General features: G+C 44.4%; 1 protein-coding gene across 1 annotated transcript in view; it reads right to left on the reverse strand.

The window, feature by feature from the left end:
• Nucleotides 1-18,057: 18,057 nt before the first annotated feature.
• Nucleotides 18,058-23,473, reverse strand: part of SPSB1 (splA/ryanodine receptor domain and SOCS box containing 1) — a 37,878-nt gene continuing 32,462 nt past the window's right edge. The window contains exon 3 of the mRNA XM_063353801.1: nt 18,058-20,192. Within this exon, the coding sequence (XP_063209871.1) occupies nt 20,065-20,192 (128 nt within the window). The 3' untranslated portion in view covers nt 18,058-20,064. The remainder of the gene's footprint in view (nt 20,193-23,473) is intronic.

Genomic DNA, 23,473 nt, shown 5'->3' on the forward strand with positions numbered 1-23,473 from the left:
TGATTTATTTGTACCAAGAAGGAGCCAGTTATACTTCTGTAATCACCAGGAAGGAACAGACAACTTTATACCATTGTGAATGAAAGTAGCATTGCATTCAAAAATCTCCCTGGATAGTGCCTTGGGTCGTAGTCCTCTAACATGTTGAATCGTGTATCCTTATGGTCACAAGCAAAGTAGGCAAATTCTCTGGGGTCCGTGTCTTTTGCAAACTTCCTACTCTGGCTGACTTGTGACTGGACTTGTCTCACACATAGCAAATTGGCTGTGCAGGGAAAAAAATTCATCACAGTCATTTCCTCTGGCAGCGGCAAATAAATCCTGGCCAATTCTATGCCACTAGGAAATAAAAGGGTAATCCAAGGAGCCACTGGATGCAAACAGTATCGTCACTTTTCACTGCCATCTGCCTGGGGCAGAGTTGACACCCTAACATTCATGACATGTACAGTTTAACGTGTTTTGCCTGGCTCAAAATCATCAAAGGAGCTGAGGCAAAAGCTCAGTCTTAAGAGAGGCCACCTCACCTTTGTATTCTGGACTGAAATGGGCATCTCTGGACCACATGTATTTAGGTAGAGGTTGATATGTTGCAGTTTGGCCTTGAATTTACTGATTATGAGACACAGTTGTCATTACAATCAGCCATCACCATGATCAATCAAGTCCTCCCCACCCCTGCCTGGATGTGCACATTGTGAATAACATCCCCACTATGAATAAAAGCTTGGTGCTAGCCTTGGCAGAACAGAAATAAGCACTCAGAAGATTCCGATAACAACTGGTGCAAATCCCAGCCTCGGCTGGATAAGACTGAGCTGAGCCAGATGTTTTCATCTCAGAACAGATTTTCTTTCCATGAGCAGCCTGTTTCCACTTACAGAAAGACAGGGACAATGCACAGTTTCCCCCTCTGAAGGGCAGGAAAGCGCAAAACTAAATTGAGTTTTCTTCCTGCTCCAGGATTCATAGAGAATGCCACACTGAGTCAGAGCACTGCTAGACTTTTCTAGCAAGTGTCTTTCTTTAACAGTGGTCTGAAACATATGTTTAAAGGTAGACTACAAGGATGTTGTGATCCTTCTTCTGATTTACTCCCATCAATAGACGGGTTACGTGCTGCCAGGTTTCAGAGTTGTGACAGAGTACCTACCACCTTTTCACTATTCTGATTCTTCTCTAACATTTTCTTGTGAGGCCCGGCATGACAGATGAAAGAAAGGGAGTCAGATTTCCATGGATTTGTTTTCCAGCTTAACCACTGGCTCACTGTGGGACCTTTCGTGTCTCAGTTTCACCAACTATATAATTCTGGTAATTCTTTCTCTATCCTTTATTACACACAAGAGATCTTTGGATGGAAGGTTTGGGAACATGCATTCCTAGCTTAGGACTGAGCAACTATAAGTCCCTGTAGCTTCATGGGATGCACTAACTGCATCCCACAGGAGACAGGGACCCAGAAGACTTAACAGCCAAGTGATGTGAGTTCACCTAAAAGTCAAATTGATTCTCTATCTACAATAAGCAGCAGGATAGCAATTCCTTCTATTTACAAAGACCAGGCATGTATTACAGGTAGGCATATCTGTACTAGCAGAGGAACTAATCAAAGCCTGATTTCTTGTGTGTGTATGTCTCATGAGTGGATTCTCGCATGCCTAATAAGGTGCAGCTCTTCCTATGTTGGAGGTAAAGTCCAAATTCTCGGCAACTGAACTCACAAGGTAACCTTTCCCAGTAGAAACTATCATAAAGAAGATCTCTGCCCTTGACAGGCATCATTTCAATGAAATTGCAGGAACTTAATGACTTAGAAACCTCTTCCTCTCGGTTAGACTCATTTGCAATGGACCAATAATTGTTCGTGCAGGCAGACAGTCAAAAGGCCTAAATCCAGGCTAAAACAGATGAAGTGGTAAAAGCTATGAAAGTGACCCTCGCTGTAACTAACACAAATCATTACTGCACTTCTGGGTCACACGTAGTCTTTTGAGGGACACCTGCGTTTCATATCTGATACCATCACTTCTTCATTCATAACCATGAATTATGTTCTGTGTGTGCATCTTTAACTGTCTGAAGCCAGTGCCACATCTCAGCGTCAACACCTTTAATCACAAATCCACATCCCGGTCCATGCCTCAGGCTTTCTTTTCCCTTCTACCATGACTCATGATGTCAGTCTCATGCAGAACTGTGGGTGGCAGCTGATAGAGTAGCCCAAAAGCATTCCATGGAGAGGAAGTTGCACCGCAATTACATTTCCTCTGCCGTGATTTTTCTCCTCCATATTTTGCAGAACAGCAAAGAAGCTGGGAAATACTTGTGTTTCAGTATGTGGTTTGGATTATGACCCAAGGGCCTCTAAAGGCCATGCAAACACTCACAGTTCTTTCAGTTTCCTTTGAACTTCAGGTGAGCTGAAAAGATTGTGCAGATGATGTTTCCAAAGTCAGGGTGAACAATTTAATACTGCCCATGAATGGCTCTACCAGAGCTAAATGGTATACTAAATGCAAGTATGGCACATTACTAAATGCAAGTCTGGCTCTACCAGAGCTAAATGGTATTAAATACAAATGGTAGCTAAATGGTGCTAAATGCAAGACTATCTGTCAATATTTAGTTCTGCTGCATGGGCCTAGCAAGCAGAAAATAACAGAGAAAAGGCAGAAGAAAGCAATGTGAAACAGGAATGTAACAGAGGGCTGTTGTCATGCTCTGATGCAGATCTGAAGTTGCCTCTCTTTTGGAGCAGCAGTTACAAGCTCCTTTCCAACAGAAAGAAACAGTCATGTAGTTCAACAAACAGGTCTTCCCAGGACTGACTGGGAGTGGGATAGCATAGAGGAAATGGGACAATGTTATTCTGAAATCACAACTTGCAAAGCCACCAGACTGAGTGACAGGAAGAACTGCAGTCAGGATGTAAAGGGTGGAGGGGAAGGCAAGAACAGAATCAACCTGAGCAGGTTAATGCACCAAGAGGGAAGTCAGCCCAGGTCAGGGCAGAATTAAGACACCGTGTGTGCCCAGGCAAATCTTTCAGCTTCCCCACACCTCAATTTCCCCAGCTGTGAAATAGAGATGACAGCCCTTCCCTCCTACACAGGGGCATTGTGAGGCTGAGCTCATTAATGTTTGCCAAGCTGCTTGGAAATCCTCTGACGGAAGTTGCTGCACAGCATGAGCACAAAATTGTTGTTTTTTGGGTTGGATTTTTTTTTTTTTGGAAACGCTAAAGAGATGAGCAATTGAAAGAGTAACCAACATAGTTCACTGCCTCTTTAGAAATGCCTGGTGAAATCCTAGCCAGCAAGGGAAAAGGGTTTGCAAAGGAGATGAGAAGTATGCTGACGCCAAGTCCAGTGAGAGAGTTCTGGCACAAGGAGGATGAAAGCATCCATCCCCTCTCACATTTGCCTGGTGAGGAGGGAAAAAAAAAATTAAAAAAAGAAAAAGAAAAAAGGAAAAGAGAGAAAAGAAAAAAAAAAGAGAGAGAGAGGGGAAGGGGAAAAGGAAAGAGAAAGAAAGAGGGAGGTAAAAGCAATCCAGCATGGTTGGAATAACTCTGCTCACTGTAGCCTGTCCAACAACAGCCCTGGCGGATCATAAAACAGCCTCTCACATCCATGTGGTTTTTGCTGCTAGGAGACAAGGTACAAAACACACAACCTCATGCCGGGCTCTATAAAACCTTATATTCCCCCTCAGACCCAGAGTTCATCTGAAGAATTTGCATCACCTAATTAGAACCAAGCCGGGTTTTAAAATAACAAAAAAAAAAAAAAAAAAAACAGTAAAAATGAAAAGCCCCTTTCCCTTCTTTGTCCCCTTTTTGTGATTTCAGTTACTATAAAATTTGAAAAGTACTTTTCTGACCTCTTCCCAGGAGAACGTCCATGCAGAAGCTTTGCTGGCAGCTTTTAGCTGCTAAACCCATTTGAAGGCTCAAGTCACTTCCTTTTAGTAGTGCCCAGAGGCAGGTGTACCCCCTTCTCCTGCCTCCACGGTGAGAATTGCTAACAGGCAGCTCCTGAGAAGCACAAGGAGACCTCAGCTGCTGTTGGCATTTGCAGGGTTGTTTTTCTGCAAAGAGAATGAGAAGCCAATCTCTGCTGTTACAGTGTGATGATATTTCTCTTTTGATTTCATTCTTTTTACATCTTTTTACTTGTAAATCAGGATAAAGCATGCTGTGGCACACGTGCCTAAGCTAGCATTGTCCCTCCCCATAACAAAGATCCTGACAACTTACCTAAGGAGCTTTACTGCTATGAATTTCCTTTGTGTGTGAACACACAATCCCTGATACTCCAAATTTACTGTGCAGCTTTATCTACACATCCTCCCGTGACTGCAGGCCATCATGCATATGAAATATCATGGCAATTCTGTGACTGGCAGAGAAAATGAAGGTTTGGCAAGCTCACACCAAACGGCGCAGCCTGGGCCGTGGCTGCCCTCTGCTCTCTCGTGCCGCTCCCCATGGCTGGCTGGTCCCCCAGGCAGGGAGGCCATGGGCAGCTACTCCAAGCCGTGGCCTTGTCAGCTGCGAAGCGGGAGCGCAGGGAGGAGAGCTGGGGAGGAGGCTGATGATTCATGTGGCCGGCATCCAGGCATTACAACCAGCAGAGACCACGGGCATGTCTCGCCTGCCCTCACGTCACGCAGGCCGCAGGGCCCTGCTGCCGTCCTCTGCGGTGGAGCCAGAGCGTTTCTCTCAGAAGATCTACCCGGCTGCATTTGCTGCTTGTCTCTGAGGGAGCCATTGGGAAGCTGCTCCAGCAGCTATTTAGCCTCACGGTTAAAAGCACACACTTTATTTTCGCTCTTGTGTCACCCTTGCTGCGGACGGGCAGGGGAGTGTGGGGGTTTGCCTCAGCCCGGCTGGCAAGCGGGTGCCCGGGCCGGCTGGCCTGCAGGCCTGGCCCCGGCTCTCCCCAGCCCTCAGGGCCACAGCGCAGGCCTGCAGCAGCTGAAAGCTGTGGGAGGGAGAGGCTGCTGCCCAGCCGGGCGGCTGGTGGAGCAGGGAAGTGCCCCTGTCCCTCAGAGAGATAAGGGGAGCCTGCTGAGAAGGCCGTGAGGGCAGGAAGGAGCTGCCAGCCTGCTCAGGTGATGGAAAACGTGGGGAGGCCAGTGCCACATGAACAACTACAGGATGGCTCTGGGACCGCTTCAGTGCTTCCTGGGACCCATGCCAGGTTCCAGGATCAGGCTATGCCGACTATCTAACGAAGTGATGATAACAACCTTTGTCAGTGTCCCGCCGACATGGCCAGCAACATACCACAACAGTTGGTGTCCATCCAAGCTGTGGAGAACATGCTGTCTAGGAGAGAAACAGCAGGGGTGTGATCCTGGGGACAGTCCCTTTGGCCCATCCGTGCGGTGGAACAACGTCATGCTGATGTAGCAGTGGCTTCTGTGCTGGTGGGACCGAGGAAACGGAATGCTATGACAGCCTTAATCCAACAAGGCCTAGTAGCAGCACAGCGAGGCCTGTGCAATACCAACACAGTGTGATGAGGTCTCACAGCAGCCACAGGCCAGCTGTCGCTCGCTCTGTGGGACCGAGAATGGCACGTCAACCCTGTGTGGCGAGAGGCAGACTTGCGGTGGATGACACAAGGATGAACACAGTATCAGGACCCTTCTCGGAACTTGCCAGGCCAGTGTGAAGAGCAGAGCCTGAGGCCTGTCCTTGGCTTGCTTCCCCTCATCTACCCACGCTTTATTGCTTCAGCTAGGATTTCAGCAGAGGGGGTCTGAGCAGGGGACATGCTGTAACTGTGGATTCAAATTATATTTTGATTACAGAGGCTGTGAGCAACGTTCATTCCTGGTGGGTGTATCATGGCTATGGCTTCCGGAGAAAGCAGCCAGTAGAACAGCAACAGACCCCTGACAGGGAGGGCCGTATCCGCTACAGGCTGTACACTCAAGAGGATGCAGCTGTATCCTCCCCACCAGGCTTGCACTTGCATTTTCCTTCATCAGAACTCAAGCAAGTGCTGCACCTCCTCTCCTTGCAGCCCCAACAATAACTGACCTCCTCAGTGTCCCTGCCCTGCACAAAGTGCCCAGGTGGGGGGCGAAAGGGAATTAAACACGTCCACCCTTACATAGCCACCGTATCTGCCAAAAGCCTTGGGCTGTCTGCAAGAGGAGGCAGCTGGTTTAGGAGAGGAGTTACTATAACCTGGCCTCTGCAACTGGAATCCACCCTCACAGTCTTTCAACACCCACAGAGACACCAGCAAAGACCTTAGCCTAGAGGTGTTGATGTCAAGGAGACCTGATGGACACTGTATGCGTCACTGCCCCGAGTGAGAGGAAAAAGTCATCTCAGGGAGGGAGAGCAGAAAGAAAACAAGGACCCTGAGGATCACATGCTCAGAGGATGAGAGGGGAAAGAGGTCAGTTCCTGACAAGCAGCTCAAAACAAACCCATTGTTCTGAGTGAGACTGTCGTCCCTCTTTCACCAGGTGTTACCTGGAAAACCCATCTGCCCATTCCCCCTCCCTTCGCCGTTCCTCTGCCCTGGCTGCTAGCAAAATGGGGAAATTCGTGAGACAGCTGTAATGGCACCAGCTTCCTGGCCAGTCTCGCCTCACCTTCCTAGAGGAAAATCAGCAGATCTGATCCGATGCCTGGAGGAGGAAGCATGCCCTGGACTGAACTGGAGAACTCTGTGGGAGAACTGTACACCAGGCAGCCCTGAGACAGACTCTCCTTTTTGGCAGAAATGCCACATCCTATGGTAGGACACTTTTATTTCATTACTTCGGTGTTTTTTCCTGGCCTATATATATCTGCTCTGTGAGTTTACCGTTCAGACATGTAGTAATACATATCAGGTTTAGAAACCATACCAGCCCACAGAAATGCTGCTGTCTTTCTGACCTCCATACTTTTTCCACTACTGGCTATTACTTTCAAGAAAGGCTAAAAAGGACAGATAATTTCCTAAAAGAAAGAAACAAACAAAATCCCCAGGCCTTCCAGGCCTTTCTGTGTATGTAAGAAAAGACATCCAAATCTTTTCCCTGCCCCAACTCCAGCAACTCCAGTGAAAAAAGTCACTCGGAGTCTTCTCACATATATTCCAGAGCTTATCTGTAAGACATTTCAGTTCAGAATAAAGCTCTAGTCCTGGATTTTGCATCATAATGAAAACTGTAGCCTAGCAAAATGATGCTAAACCACAGTTCTCTGTCATGTCCATCACTGCCTTTGCATCACAGCACCCCGAGTGGTGCCAGAGCAGGCTCCATGGGTAGACATGGAGTATATAAATCTTTTGCATAAAATGGTTACTTTAAAAATTCCTTGAGATCATAGCACCAATGAAAGGACCCTGCAGAGGCCAGTGGTGCATATAAAATGAAAACGTTATGCTCCCCAAAATGCTGTCATGGCGAAGCAACACAGAGAAGAAGGGAACTTCTTGTCATGGTTGATTTATGGTTGCTTTGGCTCACAGCCAGCTTGGAATACCCCAAGCCTTTGGAGAACCTATGGAAATGAAATGCTGAGGAAGTTGTAGATCCTCTTTGAAGAGTCAACTAAAAACAAAGTGCAGGTTTTATAAACATGGTGTGCATACACTATTAAAAGACACTCTTTCTGCTGGGTTTTGGCATTGTGTCTAACACTGCTGGCCAGAAAGGCTGGCTGGGAGCAGGAATTTGGGGATTTCTTAAAAATGACAGTTTTGGAAAAATGTTGAAATGTTCCCACAAAATGAGAGTTCTGAATTTCTTTTTTGGGCAGGAACCATCAAACTGTATTATTTTGCTTCTTTTGAAATAGTATCAATGCTCAATACAATAGGAGCATGTTTCTTCCAATATTTAAAAGGGAACATGAAAATTTTAACCTCTTTTTGCTCTGTAGTACGTAACTGCCCCTTTATTTGTCAAGGGAAAAGCAACTTACCAAAAGCTTTTTAAGCTTTGTGATTTTCCTTCCTTTTTTTTCTGCAATAATCTTCCTTCAGGGACACTAGCTTTGAACTGGTGGCAACAACAAAGTTAAGTGTTCTTTACAGAGGTCACCTATGCGAGTGCTTCAATTGGAGCAGGTGCTAAAACCCAAACTTAACGTGTTCCTGGGGCTAAAGGAAGGAAAATGCTGAGATCACTGAATCAAGCTTTGCCACTGACATCAATAGGATTTATCATAAGCCCATTCCTAATTATGGTTGTCATTAAAATTGTCGGGCAAGTCCTTGCTTTTCTGATATCTAGGCACTGTTGTATTCCATTCATCCCCTGTTGATGTGAGTATGCAGGCCCTTAATCGTAGCCTTGCTCATCTGTTTTTTATAAAGTACAACTACTATTTCAGATCGGAAGAGAATGTGTTCTACACACAAGTATCTTGTCTGCTTCAGAGCACGGCAGTTTCCAAGCGGATGCCACTCCGGCTTCTAGCCCTGTCTTCCAGAGTCAAGCAATAAATTCCATTTCTTCTACACAGTTTAGCAAAGGCCATGTGAGTCATCACTGTGTGTAAGGACAATGACAAATGTTCCTTTAAAATGGTTTCTTCTTGACTATTCCTTCTTTAAGAGGCCTTTTGGGAAGATCTAATCAGGTCCTTGACAGGCCGTATAATGCTTTCTGCTGTGAAAATCTGAAAAGACCCTTCTCCAGGTAATTAAAGATATTGTCCTGCTCCCCAGGATATTTGCAGTTAGGCTACTCATATCATGGGCTGGTTATGGCTTGGTTGTGACGGTAACTGTGTGGATCCAGTTGGCTATCTGGCTGCTTCTGCCCTAGTCAATAAGACTGGGGAGCAACCAGCAAGATAATTCCCAGTGGATGCAGCCATCACTGTCTCAAAAAGGTTTGTTCTTTCAATTAATGCTAAAGATTTCCATAAAACTTCTGGACAGAAGGAGATGCTACTAACAGGCAGGAAGAGCTTTCTTTGTATTAGAACAGAAAATTCAGAGGCTTTGGGGTTGCAAGTGAGCAATTATTTTCAATGTGTATATAATACCTACTTGTCCAGTGCACTTATCTGGAAGATGAGGGATTATTTTAAACACTTATGGCTCATAAGTCTGTTGACAATTTCTAGAAAGTAGACCCAAATAAAAAGATTCTAAGGACCTTGAATGAAGTGACTGAAATATCACTTCTCACCTCTAGCGTACTGTGTATCTCTCCCGTTTGAAACAAAGAATATAAATCAGATCTGCTGCCAAACAGCTATAGAATATGTATTTTTTAATGTTGAACAGCTGAGAATTAACGTGTAGATGTGTTCATAAAAGATACGTCACATACATAAAAGTTTTCTTGTGAGGAATCTGTGTTTGCTATATGAAAGTTAAAGGATTGCACCTTGAATTTCCCATAATCAGGACAGTTTCTTTTTCCTTTTTCTTTTCAAGTACTGCCACTCTTTAACATGCAGGCAGCGCTTCAGTGGGAGCTGTTCCTGTAGATGACTGTTCTGGGATATTTATGTAGCATATTCTGTGGGCTTATCTCTTGTCAGCTCTGCATCTTTGTTCCAGGCATCCCTCCTGTTGACTATTAGCACTAAAATGCCATATTAGATGTCCTCTGTGAAACCTAGGAGATATGCTATGTATTTGTGAGCTCCATCTCCTGGTTCCTTATCTGGAAACTATTTGCATTTCTGCGACACCAAGCATCCCCTGGCATGGCCCCAGCCAGCTCCAGTCCCCTCCAAGAGATGGCGAAGGAGGTGAGAACTGTGCTGTGCCTGCCTTCACACGGCCAGCCTCCCCTGCAAGCTAGTTCGACAGCAGAAGGAAGAAAAAAAACCAAACCAAACCAAAGCCCAAAGACTATTTTTATTTATGATCATGTCCATGGGCCACTCTTTGTCTAGACAGTTGGTATTAGTATCTGAAGCCGTCCTGGAATCTGCAGTACCATTTATTTACAGGGAAAATAAAAGCCATGGATTAAATGGTTCATAAAAATAATCTGGGAACTGACACAGGGCCCAAGGAGACCAAAGGTAACAAGATCTCGAGCAGGCATCTTTGTTTGTCTTGGCTGTGGGGATGTTTTCTCAGAAAACAAAACAAACCAACTTCCCCCTCCCAGCCACCCCCCCAAAACCATTTGGCTTCAGAAGAGTGTCTCCTCCTCCCACCTTTCTTTGGCTGCTTTAAACATATCCCTGTCCACCCCCACAACAAGGAAGTTTCCAAACAAACTGCTCACCCAATTGAAAAGTGGGACTGGAGAGGGGCAGCTCTTACCCTTCCAAGAAAATCCTCAGAACTGGGAGCTGCTATGTTTTCATGCAGAGACACTCCGAATGTCACAGATGCAGCAAAATGTCATGTTGACACTGACATCTGACAATCTTTTTGTTTCTGCCTGCAGCAAAAAATAAAAGCAGGGCAGTAGATAGCAGGAGCTCTCGGTGTGCCTTTTTGCTGGCAGAGGCTCCGCCAGGCAGCGATCAGCGCCTGCTGCACTTGGGATGGCGGTGTTGCAGACCACCTGCTTGGCCTTCACATTGCACTCATTTTTCACTGCCAGTTGACAGATTTTAGGAGGTTTCCGGACACGGAGCTAAGCAGGAAAAGATCAAAACAGACTTCTGGGCTCCATCTGCTCCCTTCCCTTGAATGAGCAGTGCACCATCACCCAGGGCAGTGTATAAAAAGAGTTTGATGGGGTCATCCTATAATTTTACACAGCACCTGCCAGACTTTAAGGTATGATACCTTCCCCTTTTAGGAGGAGGCACTGGCTCCTTGTTGAAGCAGAAAGTTGATATCAGGTGAAGCATTAGACCTAATGCATAACTGCTTGGCTTTTGTGAAGTGCTGCAGTGCTCAAACCACACAGGGACAGTTCAATCAATAAGGCAGCAGCTGCAGGGCAACACAGCAATACCGGGCTGGCCATGGACCGACTTTGTGCGGCATCAGCAGGGGCAAGAGTTGGGCTAAGGGTGATGGGCAGAAGTTCTGAGCAGTTTGAAAGTATTTTGACTCAGAGGTCTACAAGGGGAAGAGCAGCCCTGGGTTCTGTGATCCTCAAGTTAAGAGAGCTAAGACCTCCTATTTTACTTTGCTAGTGTCTAATGTAGTTTTTTCTCATGTAGCCATTCTGGCAGCCCTCAAACATGAATGCGCAGCATGGGCCATATTTAGTGAAGCTACCAATTATAGTTGGTAGTCTCATTTTAACATACAATCCAAAGAAATCTGTCATTTTAATCCAACGCAGGCAGTAAAGAGGGAAACAAAAGGTCAATGCTGGATTAGGACCAGGGCTTAAATCAAGACACGGCAAAAACGTCACTCTATTCAGGTGCTGAGCTCTTGAAAAATCAGCCTTTCCAGCTACATGGGAGAGCCTGGAAAGAAAGATGCGTGTTGGTGTTGCACCTAGAGCATGTGCTTCATTTCCAGCTGTGATACAGAGTTCATATACAACCTTGCGCAAATCCCCCCCCTTGCCTGTCTTCTAAAATTCAAATATTAAACATGTTAGTTATGAAGCTATTCCCTCTTTGTCTACTTTGTTTAGAGGCAGATACTATCTTTTATAGTGCAACGAACAACTAACACAAAAGACTCTGCATAATACCAAATAACAACCTGCTCCTTTTCTTCTTGCATGCTCTCTGCAATCTTTGAAGCATCTGCTGCATTACCAAAGGGACCACGTTCTGTGGAGAATAGCTGAGTTTTGGGTTACTGTTGCAGGACTCAATTTACTAGACCATGGTCCTGACCCAAGATGGCCAAACTTGTCGTAGTATGGAGACACTGCTAATGAGATCGGAGTCTGAAAAGACAAATTCCAAAGTGCAAAGAGAAAAGGATGTTTTCTTTTCCGCTGGACAAAACACAACTTTTCTGGCAGGCACAAGTAGGACAGTCTGTCCACTTTGGCAATACGCTGCACGCCTGGACGTACACAAGTGTGTTTTCACATGCAACCCGGTTTGATTACACAATCTCCCTCCAAGAGAATTTGGCAAGAAAGATATCTGAGAGACTTTAGAAACTGAGAGCAGACCGCGGCACGCTGCTTCTCTCACACTATTTCTAGCACCATTTGGAGCAGCTGACCACTGGGAAAACAACCAAAGAAAACCACCCTAATTGTTGATCAGGTACCCAGCCTGCCATTTCAGAGGTGCAGCAAGGTTGCAGGTTCAGCCTCAGCTGCCAGCTTGTACCTACTAACCTTTATCAAACACCCGGGTCCATGATCAGCACACTGAACCAGCCCCTAGGCTAAATCTGTTCCTCCTCTTTGTTTTCCAAAGAACAGTTCTGAACCTTTGCCAAATACATCTGGTAAGAGATTAACGTGTCAAAGGCTTTTCCTGACCAACAAACTTTTTGCACCTTGGCTTCTTCTGAAGTTGGATTTGCTCTTTCAGTGTTCATCCCTTCCTGAAAAGACTGTTTTAACACCCATCTGGGGAGATAGTATTTAATGCTGGTGCCCGATTCTCCTAGTTAAAAGTTAAAATTTCTGGGAAAGGCATCATTGCTTGTCTTGGGATTCTTATGCTTGTTTAGATTGCAGTATCCTACCTGTGTGACCATAATATTATTTTATTTGCATTTGTTGTTTGTAGAGAAATATACATGCCTGGTGCTTACTGAAATGTTCTTGAGATTAGTGCCAGTGCCAGGAAACCTTAAAGAAGAAAACAAGTTTATTCTAGTGAAGGTCATGGTTAGTCTTGATTATGAAATTTGAAACATAGTTAGCAAACACAAACATACAGACAAGAAAATGCAGACCTAAAGCATGTCTCTTACCTAAAGCAGAACCCGTCTCTTACTCTAAATGTTAGGCATCCTCCACGGCATCACTTGCCTGTGGATCTGCAAGCCCACCTCAAGAGTGTCTGAACTCCAGGATGCAGCTTCTCAGAGTGGCTTCCTGTCCAGAAATATCTGTTGCCCTTTTAAACTCCAGGTTTATTTGCATTTTTCTGACTATTTTTTAAATGCAAATTAAAATGTCAAATTGCATATGAAGAATCACCTTCTTTCCTTTCTAATAATGAGGATCTTATCACACAGTACTTCACTTTGGAATAGATAGCTGGCATCTGTGAGAACATTAATTGAAAAGGTCTGTATTTATCCAAGCAGGATGCATCATAAGGACTCTGAGTGCTCATTCTTCTAGGTTTTCCTTTACAAAATCAATTGAAAACTTTACTTCTAGCATCCTGTAAATCTAATTTTCATCGTTGTAATTTCCTATTGTGCAGCAGTTTCAGTCAGTTTTCATTTAACAGCATTTCACAGAGACCACATGTGATACATCAATAAAGCTTACTGTTTTAAGGATTTACTGTGTCAGTGCTGTTATCAAACACCACAGCCAATAACTTCTGAAATCTTTAAATTTGTGCACCGTCTATACCAGGTCAGAATGAAAATTGTCAAAAATGTCAGCCTTAGTGATCAAATTTCCCCACTTGTCTGCTTGATTCACTATCTTCCCCTGGGTTTCCATATAGCTCATTAAACAAAACAAACCAAAACCATGCCTTTATAGAAAGAAAAAGTTTGACATGATTAACTAGCTTTGCTGGTAATGTGTGCAACCCACCCAGGTGTCTAGACAGTTTGAAAAATACAGATCATATTTAGGAGTAACAGCTGTTATTTCTCAGGTCTCTGTTGGTCCTCAAATTAAGTAGGAACAGACCCTATCAATATTAGGTGGTCCTCTTCCAAAGGAAACATCCAGCGTGTTGCAGGAAATTAAGTTACTGATTCAGTAGGTGGCACTTCATCTTTCAGATCAACGTACCACTTGCGCAGCCTGCGAGAAAGTTCTGCACTCCCAAAGGTACCTGCTTTGGGAAAAGTTAGAGAACAAAGAGTTCAGAGCCTCAGTTGTGGGAAACCCTCAGTATTTTTTCATAAAAGGCAAAGAAAAATCATAATCAACATCTGTGTCCTGGCCAGATTCCAGCTGAGGCAGGTGTTTCTTGCCTGCCCATGTACCCTTTGCAATAACAAGTTGGAGAGCATGTTTGCTTATGCAAGTGTTAGACAGTAAAATTTTGCTAGGCCTTCCTAAATAATAGTTAATGGCTTAACAAGAGGTTACAAGAGCAATCAATGACAGACTGTGATAGGAATAGTCATTTATGGAACTCCTCAGGACAAACAAGGTGCTATCTGGAGGTAGCATGTCTTTCTTGGCTTACGTCCCACAGAATACCATTGCGCAGCAAAGCTCCCCTGGACCATAAGCTGTTAACTACACAACAATTGTACATGATGTTAGAGCAAAATGCAATGCTAGGTGCCTAAGTGTGGACTATTGAAAGATGCAAGTCTGAGCAAAGTGAAAAATGCCAGGTTAAACCCATTTAACAAGGACTCTGCCTTAAGATGCTGTATTTTTACAGATGTGGTTTTGCAGAGCGGGAGTGGTGCAGAAGCACAGAAAGCCCAGGATGTGTGCTTCTAAACCTGTAGGCATATTGGATTGAGGAACTTCACACAAATAGTGTAACTGGCTGGGATTCTGCTGGAGCTGGGCAAAACACAAAGGAAATCCTGAGGTATCCCCATTCAGCAGGTATAGCTTTCAATTGAGTCAAATTTGTTACAGTTCTGAAAAACACGCAAAGGTCTTTGCCCTGCTTCATTGTATTTGAGAATTTATTGTCTATCTTACTCATGGAGGGGGGAAGATTTACAACTCTGCTAAGCTACAGCCAGTCAAAGAGGCTGCCCAAGCCATGAACTGCGGGTGTTCAGTGTAAGGTTGTTTAGCGAGGCCTAAATTCAGGCCGTAAGTGCTTTTATAAGAGACTGTAAATCACCTTAACTTTTATACACTGTGGCAACATGTGAGGAGAGGAATGTGGCTGGTCTGTGCTAGTCCCAGAAAAGGTCCCAGATGAGGCCAGCAGATTGGGCAGCAGACGTGCGATCCCGAGCCTCTGAGTAAAATATCCAGACTTGTATCTCCCCTCTGCTACGTGCGTATGTGACAGGGCAAAGGGCTGGGAAACCAGCACAGAGGTGCCACAGGAACAAAATGCACAAGGGCAGCTTGAACACCCGATGGGAAGAGCATTGCTAAGCAGTAAGCAAACTGTAAAACACCAGGCAGACAAAACATCTGGCAGCTGCTTCAAATAGTTTTGTCTGAAGGGCAGACAAGCCTGCAATAGTTTTGAATCAAAACATGTGCAAGGACAGGATCAGTGCTACAGTGTGTTTTGTGCAAGCACTGAATGAGTTTTGTTCCCTTCAGCAGTGTTTTTTATGCCAAGAAAGGTTGTGCTTTGGGTTAGGTTTTTAATTTTAATAAACTTTAGTAAATAAATCACTATGTATTTCCTTCTCCAGTCAAATGCAACTTAGTCTTTGGCATAAGATCAACAGCATTAGCTCTGCATAGGAAGCCATGGGAGAGAAGAGGGGGAGCACGCTAGGAAATGTGTTTCTTAATTGTCTTACCTTATGCAGGAGAGAAGGCGTGACTGCCAAAATAAGTTCTTAAAAGTATGATGCATATCCTTTTAAGTTTGCATATCTCAGGCACAGGGAAAGGGAAAATTGCCTCGTGCTGGTACTGGCTAAGGACCTGACAGGTACAGACTTACGTCTAGGCTCCAATAGGGAAGTTTTTTGAGCTTAGAAGTAAATTCTCAGTTCTGCAGATGAAGGACAGAATTGGCAACTGTCTCCCACCCACAAGTTTTTCTGTAATGCCATTGTCGTAGCTTTGACTGAGATCCACAGTAGGTATGTTTGCTGGCACAGCTAATGCTGCACAGGAGCGTAACCTACACTCAAGACAGGCCTTCCTTTGGAAAGGAATTGTGATAAGACTGCTTAAGTAGTATGACATACTTCCTTATCAGCTACTAAACACCTTCACTTGAACGCTTCCCCTCTTGCACACTTTTCTAGACTCAATTTACTTTCACCAAAGCCTCAACTTCCAGGAAGAAACAAAAGCTACTGCACTGCTTGTCTAAAGCATCAGGATGCCAGGATTCTCCGCAGAATTGCCACAGCAAGGCAACAGCAGGCAAACTATCAAGGCCAGAAGCCTCCTATAAAACATAGGAACAGTTCCATGTGCATAAACATGATTAGTCAGCAACAGCAGGAAGAAGAGAAGCTGGCCAGGGTATCGGTTGATTTTCAAGGAGGCCCTGATACAAGTAGGAATTGCAGTTTTTAATGTTACTTGAAAAGGAGCAGGTCGGCCTGCCACATGCCAGTGCCTGAGCACAGGCAATAGCAGGGGAAGCAGAGCACCACTGATTCATTAGGACTCGCTAATCTGTGATATCATTTGTTGATTCCACCAGGTCCAATCCCCATCTCATGACTTCCTGCACTGTTGCCATGGCACTGTACATAAACACTGCGGACTCCCAGCCCTGAGCAGGTCATTTGTTTCAAATATTCCATGCAGCTGGAACACAAGCCTGTTTGGGTGTCTGGAGCTGAGCATGAACTAATTTCTCAGTCTCCTGCAACCGCCCCACCTTATGCACCCTCCCCAGCCTGCTGCTCTCCCAGAACCCTTCCAGCAAAGCAGCAGCAGCCTTCCACTGAAAGGTAAGGGGAAGCTGGCCTTGTTCACATACAGGCAGAAAATAAGTTTCACTGAAGTCCTCCACTATCTGCAGCAAAACATGAAAGTGATGATTATCTAATATGCTGGATATTTAGGCCTAGGATCTACAAACAGTTGTCTTCTACATGTGAGAAAACCAAACAATATTAAGACATCAAAAATTCAAAAAAAGTTCTTGACCTGACTGGACACAGAGACAAGAAACAACCTGCCTTTTTTTTTTTTTAAGCTCCCCTCACCCAGTACCCTTATAAGACAGTTCATAAGCATACCTCTGAGCTTTAGTTGTGCCTCACATGTTGTTGTGTTCATTTCCACACATGAGTTGGAAGCTGCAGGGAAGACAGAAAAGTATGTGGACGGGAGGGGGAATTAAAGCCTTTTTTGTCATAATTCACAAAAGTACTAAGTCATCTCACTTCCAGACAGCTTGGAGAGGCTCAACATAACTGCTAATACAATTTGAGACCATCTCCGTATTGCACAGGTTGGAAGAGTGGAGGAGATCAGGGCACAACCAGCAAGCAGTTTGCTCTCCGCAAACAATATAATCCTTATCTCCTCACAGCCCAGGAATGAAGCCTCTTGTGCAAACAGATCTTAAAATATATGAAAACACAGCAACTTACTGCAGTGGGTAGGAAGTGACTGGAAACAAATACCAAGTGACTTGAGCTAAATCAAGTTCATGACCTGAAGAAGTTACCCAGAACCCATTGAAATCAATCAGCCATTTTCCAAGCACACAGGCCACAGGAACGGCTCTCCCACTCAGCTTAACCTGCCACAGCACCTTCTATAGCTCACTGTGCTGTTCTACTGGCTAGGGATGCCTTTAGCCCTCATCATTTTATTTTTACTTTCTTCTATCCACCATCTCCCTTCCGAAGAAAAAGGGCAGTCGGGTATCAACATAAAGTAGGTTAGTTATTTGTTTGCCTATGAGCTTCTTTTCTGGAAAAAAAAAAAAAAAAAGTTGTTTGCTGTAGTCTAGGAGAGAAATTTGCAAACCTGCATAATGCATCAAGTTTGGCAAGATAGCCAGGGCCCTATCTACTGAACCTCCTTGAATCTATTTGAAGAAAAAGGACTATGGTATAGTAAGTCAGTTGTAAACCAAGTTAAATTAGGAAACCAAGGCTGCGCTCTCATCACAGATTTTATTCAACTCCATCTGCAGTAGACATTTTTAGGCACTAGTGGCAGCTGAACCGAATCTCAGGTTATCACACCCTACCACCCTGTACCAATAGCTGCAGTTTGTCCTCCACCTGTACACACCTTTTAGATGCCAGCTTTAAATTGTTATTCTTCCAAGCAGAGACAAGACCACAACAGCCCTTGCTTCACCTGTCTGAGCTGGCTTCTGGGGAATGAGCTCACCATTCATGTAGAAACTAGACAGAAAGGACTCATCATTACATACAAATAAAAACCAGCAACAAGTAATATTTAATAAAGTTTATTAGGTTATGAGTATTATCTACAGTCATAAAATAGAAAGTCAGAACCTAAAACTGTACAAAGCAACGTACTGGTGAAGTGAGAAGAGATGGAAACAAGGGAGCACAAAGAGCATTAGAAGTAGGGAGAACACAGCTGCTTCCCTGGAGTTCTGGAAGACACTGGTTCAAGTCGAAGGCAACCAAGTAGGGCTCCATACACACTGGATTTTCTTGTGTCCCACCCTGTAACAGAAACTAGTACAAACCCCTACTTTAAAAAAGAAATCATATAATATTAGATTAAAAAAGGGGCACATCACACCCCACCCAGTCTTGGCACCAATTCTGTGCTTTAAAAAATATACTATGCAAGTAGTTTATTTTAAAAAAAGGTACCCTACAGCAGCTGTTTAAAACATGTTCTTATACATACACCACAAATATATATATTAACATTTTCAACAACTAAACTCATTTGTACCTACACAGAACTGAAGGGATAACTCAAGAGCAAAAAAAAACCAACCACACAAACAATTTTCAAGACAAAGAAATGTGCAAAATAACCCCAGAAAGGCAGCATAGTAACCTGTGGAGAGGTCAAGAGAGCAGCTCCTGCTAGTAAAGGAGTGTCATCCTCTTTACTTGGCTACTGAGGTGAGAATCTATTTGGGATGTGCTGATTTTGCCTGAATTGCTTGTCCTGTTTATTGCAGTTCCCTCCTGTCCCCCAGCCCCAGCTCTGGAGAGGTTCAGCTTCTTCTTGCTGGGCCTAAAGACAACCTCGCTGGCCTCTGTTAAAGTTTCACAAATTACATTCTGCAGCAATCACCTTCTGGATATCTCATCTGCTGATGGTACTTCTGCAGCCACGCTGCTACCACCTTCTCTGGGACATCTTCCCGCCCCCAATCAAGAAACAGAGAACTATTTCTGCTGCATAGTTCAGTGGAGATATGCCGATGGTCTATGACAGAACAAAGCCTGGTTTGGATGACTTTAAGCAGCTTATCTAAGAAGAGACATTCCTGGCAGAGCCATTAGAGAGACACATTAGTATGTTTCCCTAAAGCCTTAACATAGAACAGGCTATACAAAAAGCAGACCTAAGATGGCAAGGATCTATAGCTGTGTAACAAATCTCAGCTCATATAGCCTGCCTCAGCCTATTGCAGAAGTTTGTCCCTTCCCTGTCCCCACATCAGCAAGGAACACCTGATCCCAGACTAAAACCTGCAGTTTAAAGACAGGAAGAAGAGGGCAGGTGAAGACACAGTCTGACTGCTCAGTCAACTGAGTCAAATCCACTAAGAAGGGGCAGAACAGAAAATGGAGCAGGAGAACTGAGAAAGCAATGGTGATACACAAGAAAACAGGATTCACCATCTATGAAATAACATTAGAACATGGTGAGAAGTCCTGGCAGAGATACAGACATCAGTGACACAACCACCTTCTCCAAATTAAAAAGTGTCCTGGTGGAAGGGTTCTTGGTTTTGGTGTTTCAGGGGTTGGGGTTGTATTTTATTAATTTTTTTTTGGTTTTTAAAAACTCAGCAATTAATTCTTGGTATTCCAGACTCTTCCCAACTCTGCTGGCCACCCCATGCCTTTCCGTTCTTAGGACCCGGTCTTAATATTTCCACTCCTAATACCTTCCCTTCCCCCAAATTATGTTCTTCCCTTTAGCTGGTACAGAGAAATCATTAACTCCTAGGCTCAACAACCCAAAGGATGCAGTACAGCCTTTTCTCAGGAAAAGCAGGGAAATGTTCCTTTTGTAAGTGTGCTGGGAAGTGACTTCCAAAGAACAAAACGCTCAGTTGTGAAACAAGGATTATTTGAGAGGTTGCCAATAAGGGCACATGGAGACTTAAGCAGTGGCAGGAATACTTTGGCCAAGGAGTTCTAACAGTAGCAATGACACAAAGAGCGGAGAACCCATTGCTCAGTGGGTCAGCTCCAATATTTTGCCTTGGTTCCAACTCTCTGTCCTTGAACACGAAGGTCATTGGTAGAGCAGGTAACTCTTGAGGGAAGCTGGCAGTGGCAGTGTAGGGATCTCATTCAGTCTTTCCTTGCCCAGAGCAAGCCTCACAGCTCGCCGACACAAGTCCATCAAAGGCAGTGGTTCAGCTGGGAAGAGAGATGCAAGACATTAACATCCCAACCCACAAGTTACACATTCATTTTGCTAGTTCTGAAAACGCCCCCAGAAAAAGGTTGAACAAGAAAAGTGAATGCCTGGCATGTTTGCAGGACCCAAGCCATTCAGCACTCACATCAACAACTTCAGCTCATCAAATACACAGGCAGGGCATGATGTTTCTGTAGAGGTTATTTAAGCAATACATGTGTGTGAATGAAACAAAATACTAGAAGCCCCTAATGGAAGTTCCCCCCACACACGATACCATTCATTCAAGTCAGAACACATCCTCTAGCCTGTGCCTTATTGCAGTATCTGAAAACCTTTGTAAGAAATTCACTGAAGCAAACAACTGCAGCAAACAGTTTGATAGCATCATGTGGTAGGGGCACCCAGAAAGTACCACGATTTGTCTCTTATATAGTAGGATAACAGCTGTCAACCTCTTCATTTGTGCTACATACTTCCCATGAAAAACAAAGCCATCCGTCAAAGCTTCATGTCACTACTCATACTGTGACATTTTCCATTAGAGGATTCCCTCCTGTGTCATAAGCCTGGTAAATATACAAGCCTTTAGCTATCTTTTTCACATCCTGTACTTACAAACACTAAACAAGATAATACTAGTTTTTCAGGAATGGCATATGAGGCCCTTTGATGCTGAAGAGTTATTCAGAACATACAGGGGACTAAGGTCAAAGCCAAAGTTAACGTATCACAGCTGCACAAAAGGAAGATACAGATTAGTTTCTCACATCTTCTGTTGCTAAGTCTGTCAATGCTCACCTTTACACAGCATGCTGCTCAAGCCTAAGGGGTTTCTCCTCCCTCAAGAGAGGACTAACACAAAGACATCCTAAATTAAGCCGATAACTGGACATCCTTCTAATAGCCTGAGGGTTCAGCAGGCACCATTAGAAAGCTTCCTTTACAGCTATCTTGGGCTGAACACAGACACCTAAAAACATCCACAGGAATGGAAGAGTTTGGCTGAGAAGCTGCAGTTTTCAGGAACCTTGACAGATGCCAACAACTCTAGCTTCCACTACTACAAGCCAAATTAATCTGACTGTTCATACAGCTGTTTTAAATAGCTGAAAGACAGGAAAAGCTTAAGTTTTTCTGAACATGGGCATGTTACTTTTTTTTAAAAAAAAAAAAACCAAACCAGAATTAGTTTCACCAATAAGGTGAATATAAGTCCCTTCCTTCCAGGTTCAAAGATAATAGCCAAAATTGAAAAGCTTTAAGAGAGAGAAGAGTGTTGTCAGTAGCCTCTCATCAGGCTACTCCTGATTCCACTTTGGAAAGAGTAAATGGTCATACTGCTCCATGTAGAAAACACTTCCAGTGAAGGGCGGAGAAAGCTAATTTTTATCTAATTTTTGGCAAAGAGTCTGTGAGAAGGAGAGTTAGCTGAGGAGAGGCTTGCTAATAAAGTCAAGAAATATACACTTGAACTGGTCTGTCTCCTCCTCAAGTCAGCAGCCAGCGTTGAACTAATGCCATTTCCCCCTCCTCCTTCCCTGCTATGGATCACAAGGGGATCCATAGCTCCAGGGGAAGCTGCAGTGGAATGCTTTTCTAGCAGTTCTCCAAAAGTTTTGCCAGTGCTTCAAGCATTGATTATTCCTGAGGAATCACACCTCTATACGTACACCTTGCTCACACTGATAGCTGGGTGGAGAGCACACAGATCTGCCACGGCAGTGCTGTTGCTTCCCAAGCCCCACCATTTGTCATAGATGTTCTGTGCCGTAAGTGAAAACGTGGTTGCACCCAGCGCAAGGTACTGCTGGTCTTGCCTGCTCATGACCTACTCCAGGATCCACAGTGCCTCTTCTGCAGGGACAGGTCTCTAAAGCTGGCCTGCACGTCTCAGCTCTGGCTCTGATACTGCCAGAGAGGCCTATTACTGGCAACACTCCTTTGACACTTCCCAGTGTAGCTTATTCCTAAACCACTTCGGTACAAATATGCGGTATTCAAAGTCTGTCCCAATTCCTCCTGCTCCATATGGTGATAGAGCTGGGACAGAGGCATTGTCTAGCCAGCATCCCAGAGGACAAGGGGCCCTGACCTTCAATGCCTATAGACATTAACATAACAAATACATTCCAGTTTAATGGCCTTAAAAGGAGAGGATCTTCTTCCCACAGAGATTAAGAACAAGAACTTTGTCCTCATCTAGTTTGCACTGATAACCCCATGACAGGAGACCAAAAGAGAAAGCACACACATATCTGACCTCCTTCCATTCACAAGCACTACAATCACTGGACAGTGTTGCTATTGAATGCTCAGAAGTGGTTAGAGCCAGACACCTTCTTTCTATCTGTGCCAAAATAGCGTCCCGTCATTCCTGGCCTTATGCCCACAATTCACTCCTATGCTGAGAGCACATTACAACCAAATCCAATGCTGGAGGTGGCCGTTTCCTTGCTAAGCGCAGTTCTGTGCCAACAACTCCACAGACTTGCTGGCTTTGAGAGGAGCTGCAGATTTTGGCTTTCACACTTCAGAAAAACCTGGTTACTGGAGCTGCTGCCATTCTGTAAGCTGTTGTGGCAGAATGAGCTAGATTTCTTTCTTTTGGTGAGAAAGTGCTCTGCCAAGAGGTATCTATTTGGTCTTGCTGAGTTGAAGCATATTTCTCAAAGCACTTGTGGATTTTGCTCCTATCCCTTTTCAAGTTTGCAAGTTTTTCCTGGTTATCCTGACAGCCCAGTTTTTCTCGTGCCCAGTGTCGGTTTTGTTGTACCTCATGTCACCATTGCCAGGGGTTTGCCATTGCTGGCCAAGCGTTAGAATGTGTTCTAAGCACAAGTAAAAGAGCTCAGTATGCTACAGCCTTTGCACAGACACTGTTCTGGAATGCAGGGGAAACACTACTCTTTTCATATCAATACTGCCAAATTTATTTCACTAACAACATAAATCCAGATTTTAATCCACTTCCTTCACCTCTCTCCTCCACCCTACCCAGAGGACTGAGTCACAGTCTGGCCCAATGGGAACTTCTGACTATGAGAGATAACAGACTTTAGCACATTTGAACAGCCAAATTTATTACTAAGCTTAGCTAGAGATTGATGTTCCTATTAGTAAAAGGCCTGGCATGCAAGCTGGGCTGGCTACAATATCCAGCCCCACATTAAAAATGAGCACACCCAGCCCTGAAAAACACAGGGAAGTGAGCTACTCGTTTGAGAGATGAGACATTCCCATTTCCTTAGATAGGGACAGATCTTCCCACTCATGCCTC

This window comes from Chroicocephalus ridibundus, chromosome 16, assembly GCF_963924245.1.
Source record: "Chroicocephalus ridibundus chromosome 16, bChrRid1.1, whole genome shotgun sequence".
Classification (NCBI taxonomy): Eukaryota; Metazoa; Chordata; class Aves; order Charadriiformes; family Laridae; genus Chroicocephalus; species Chroicocephalus ridibundus.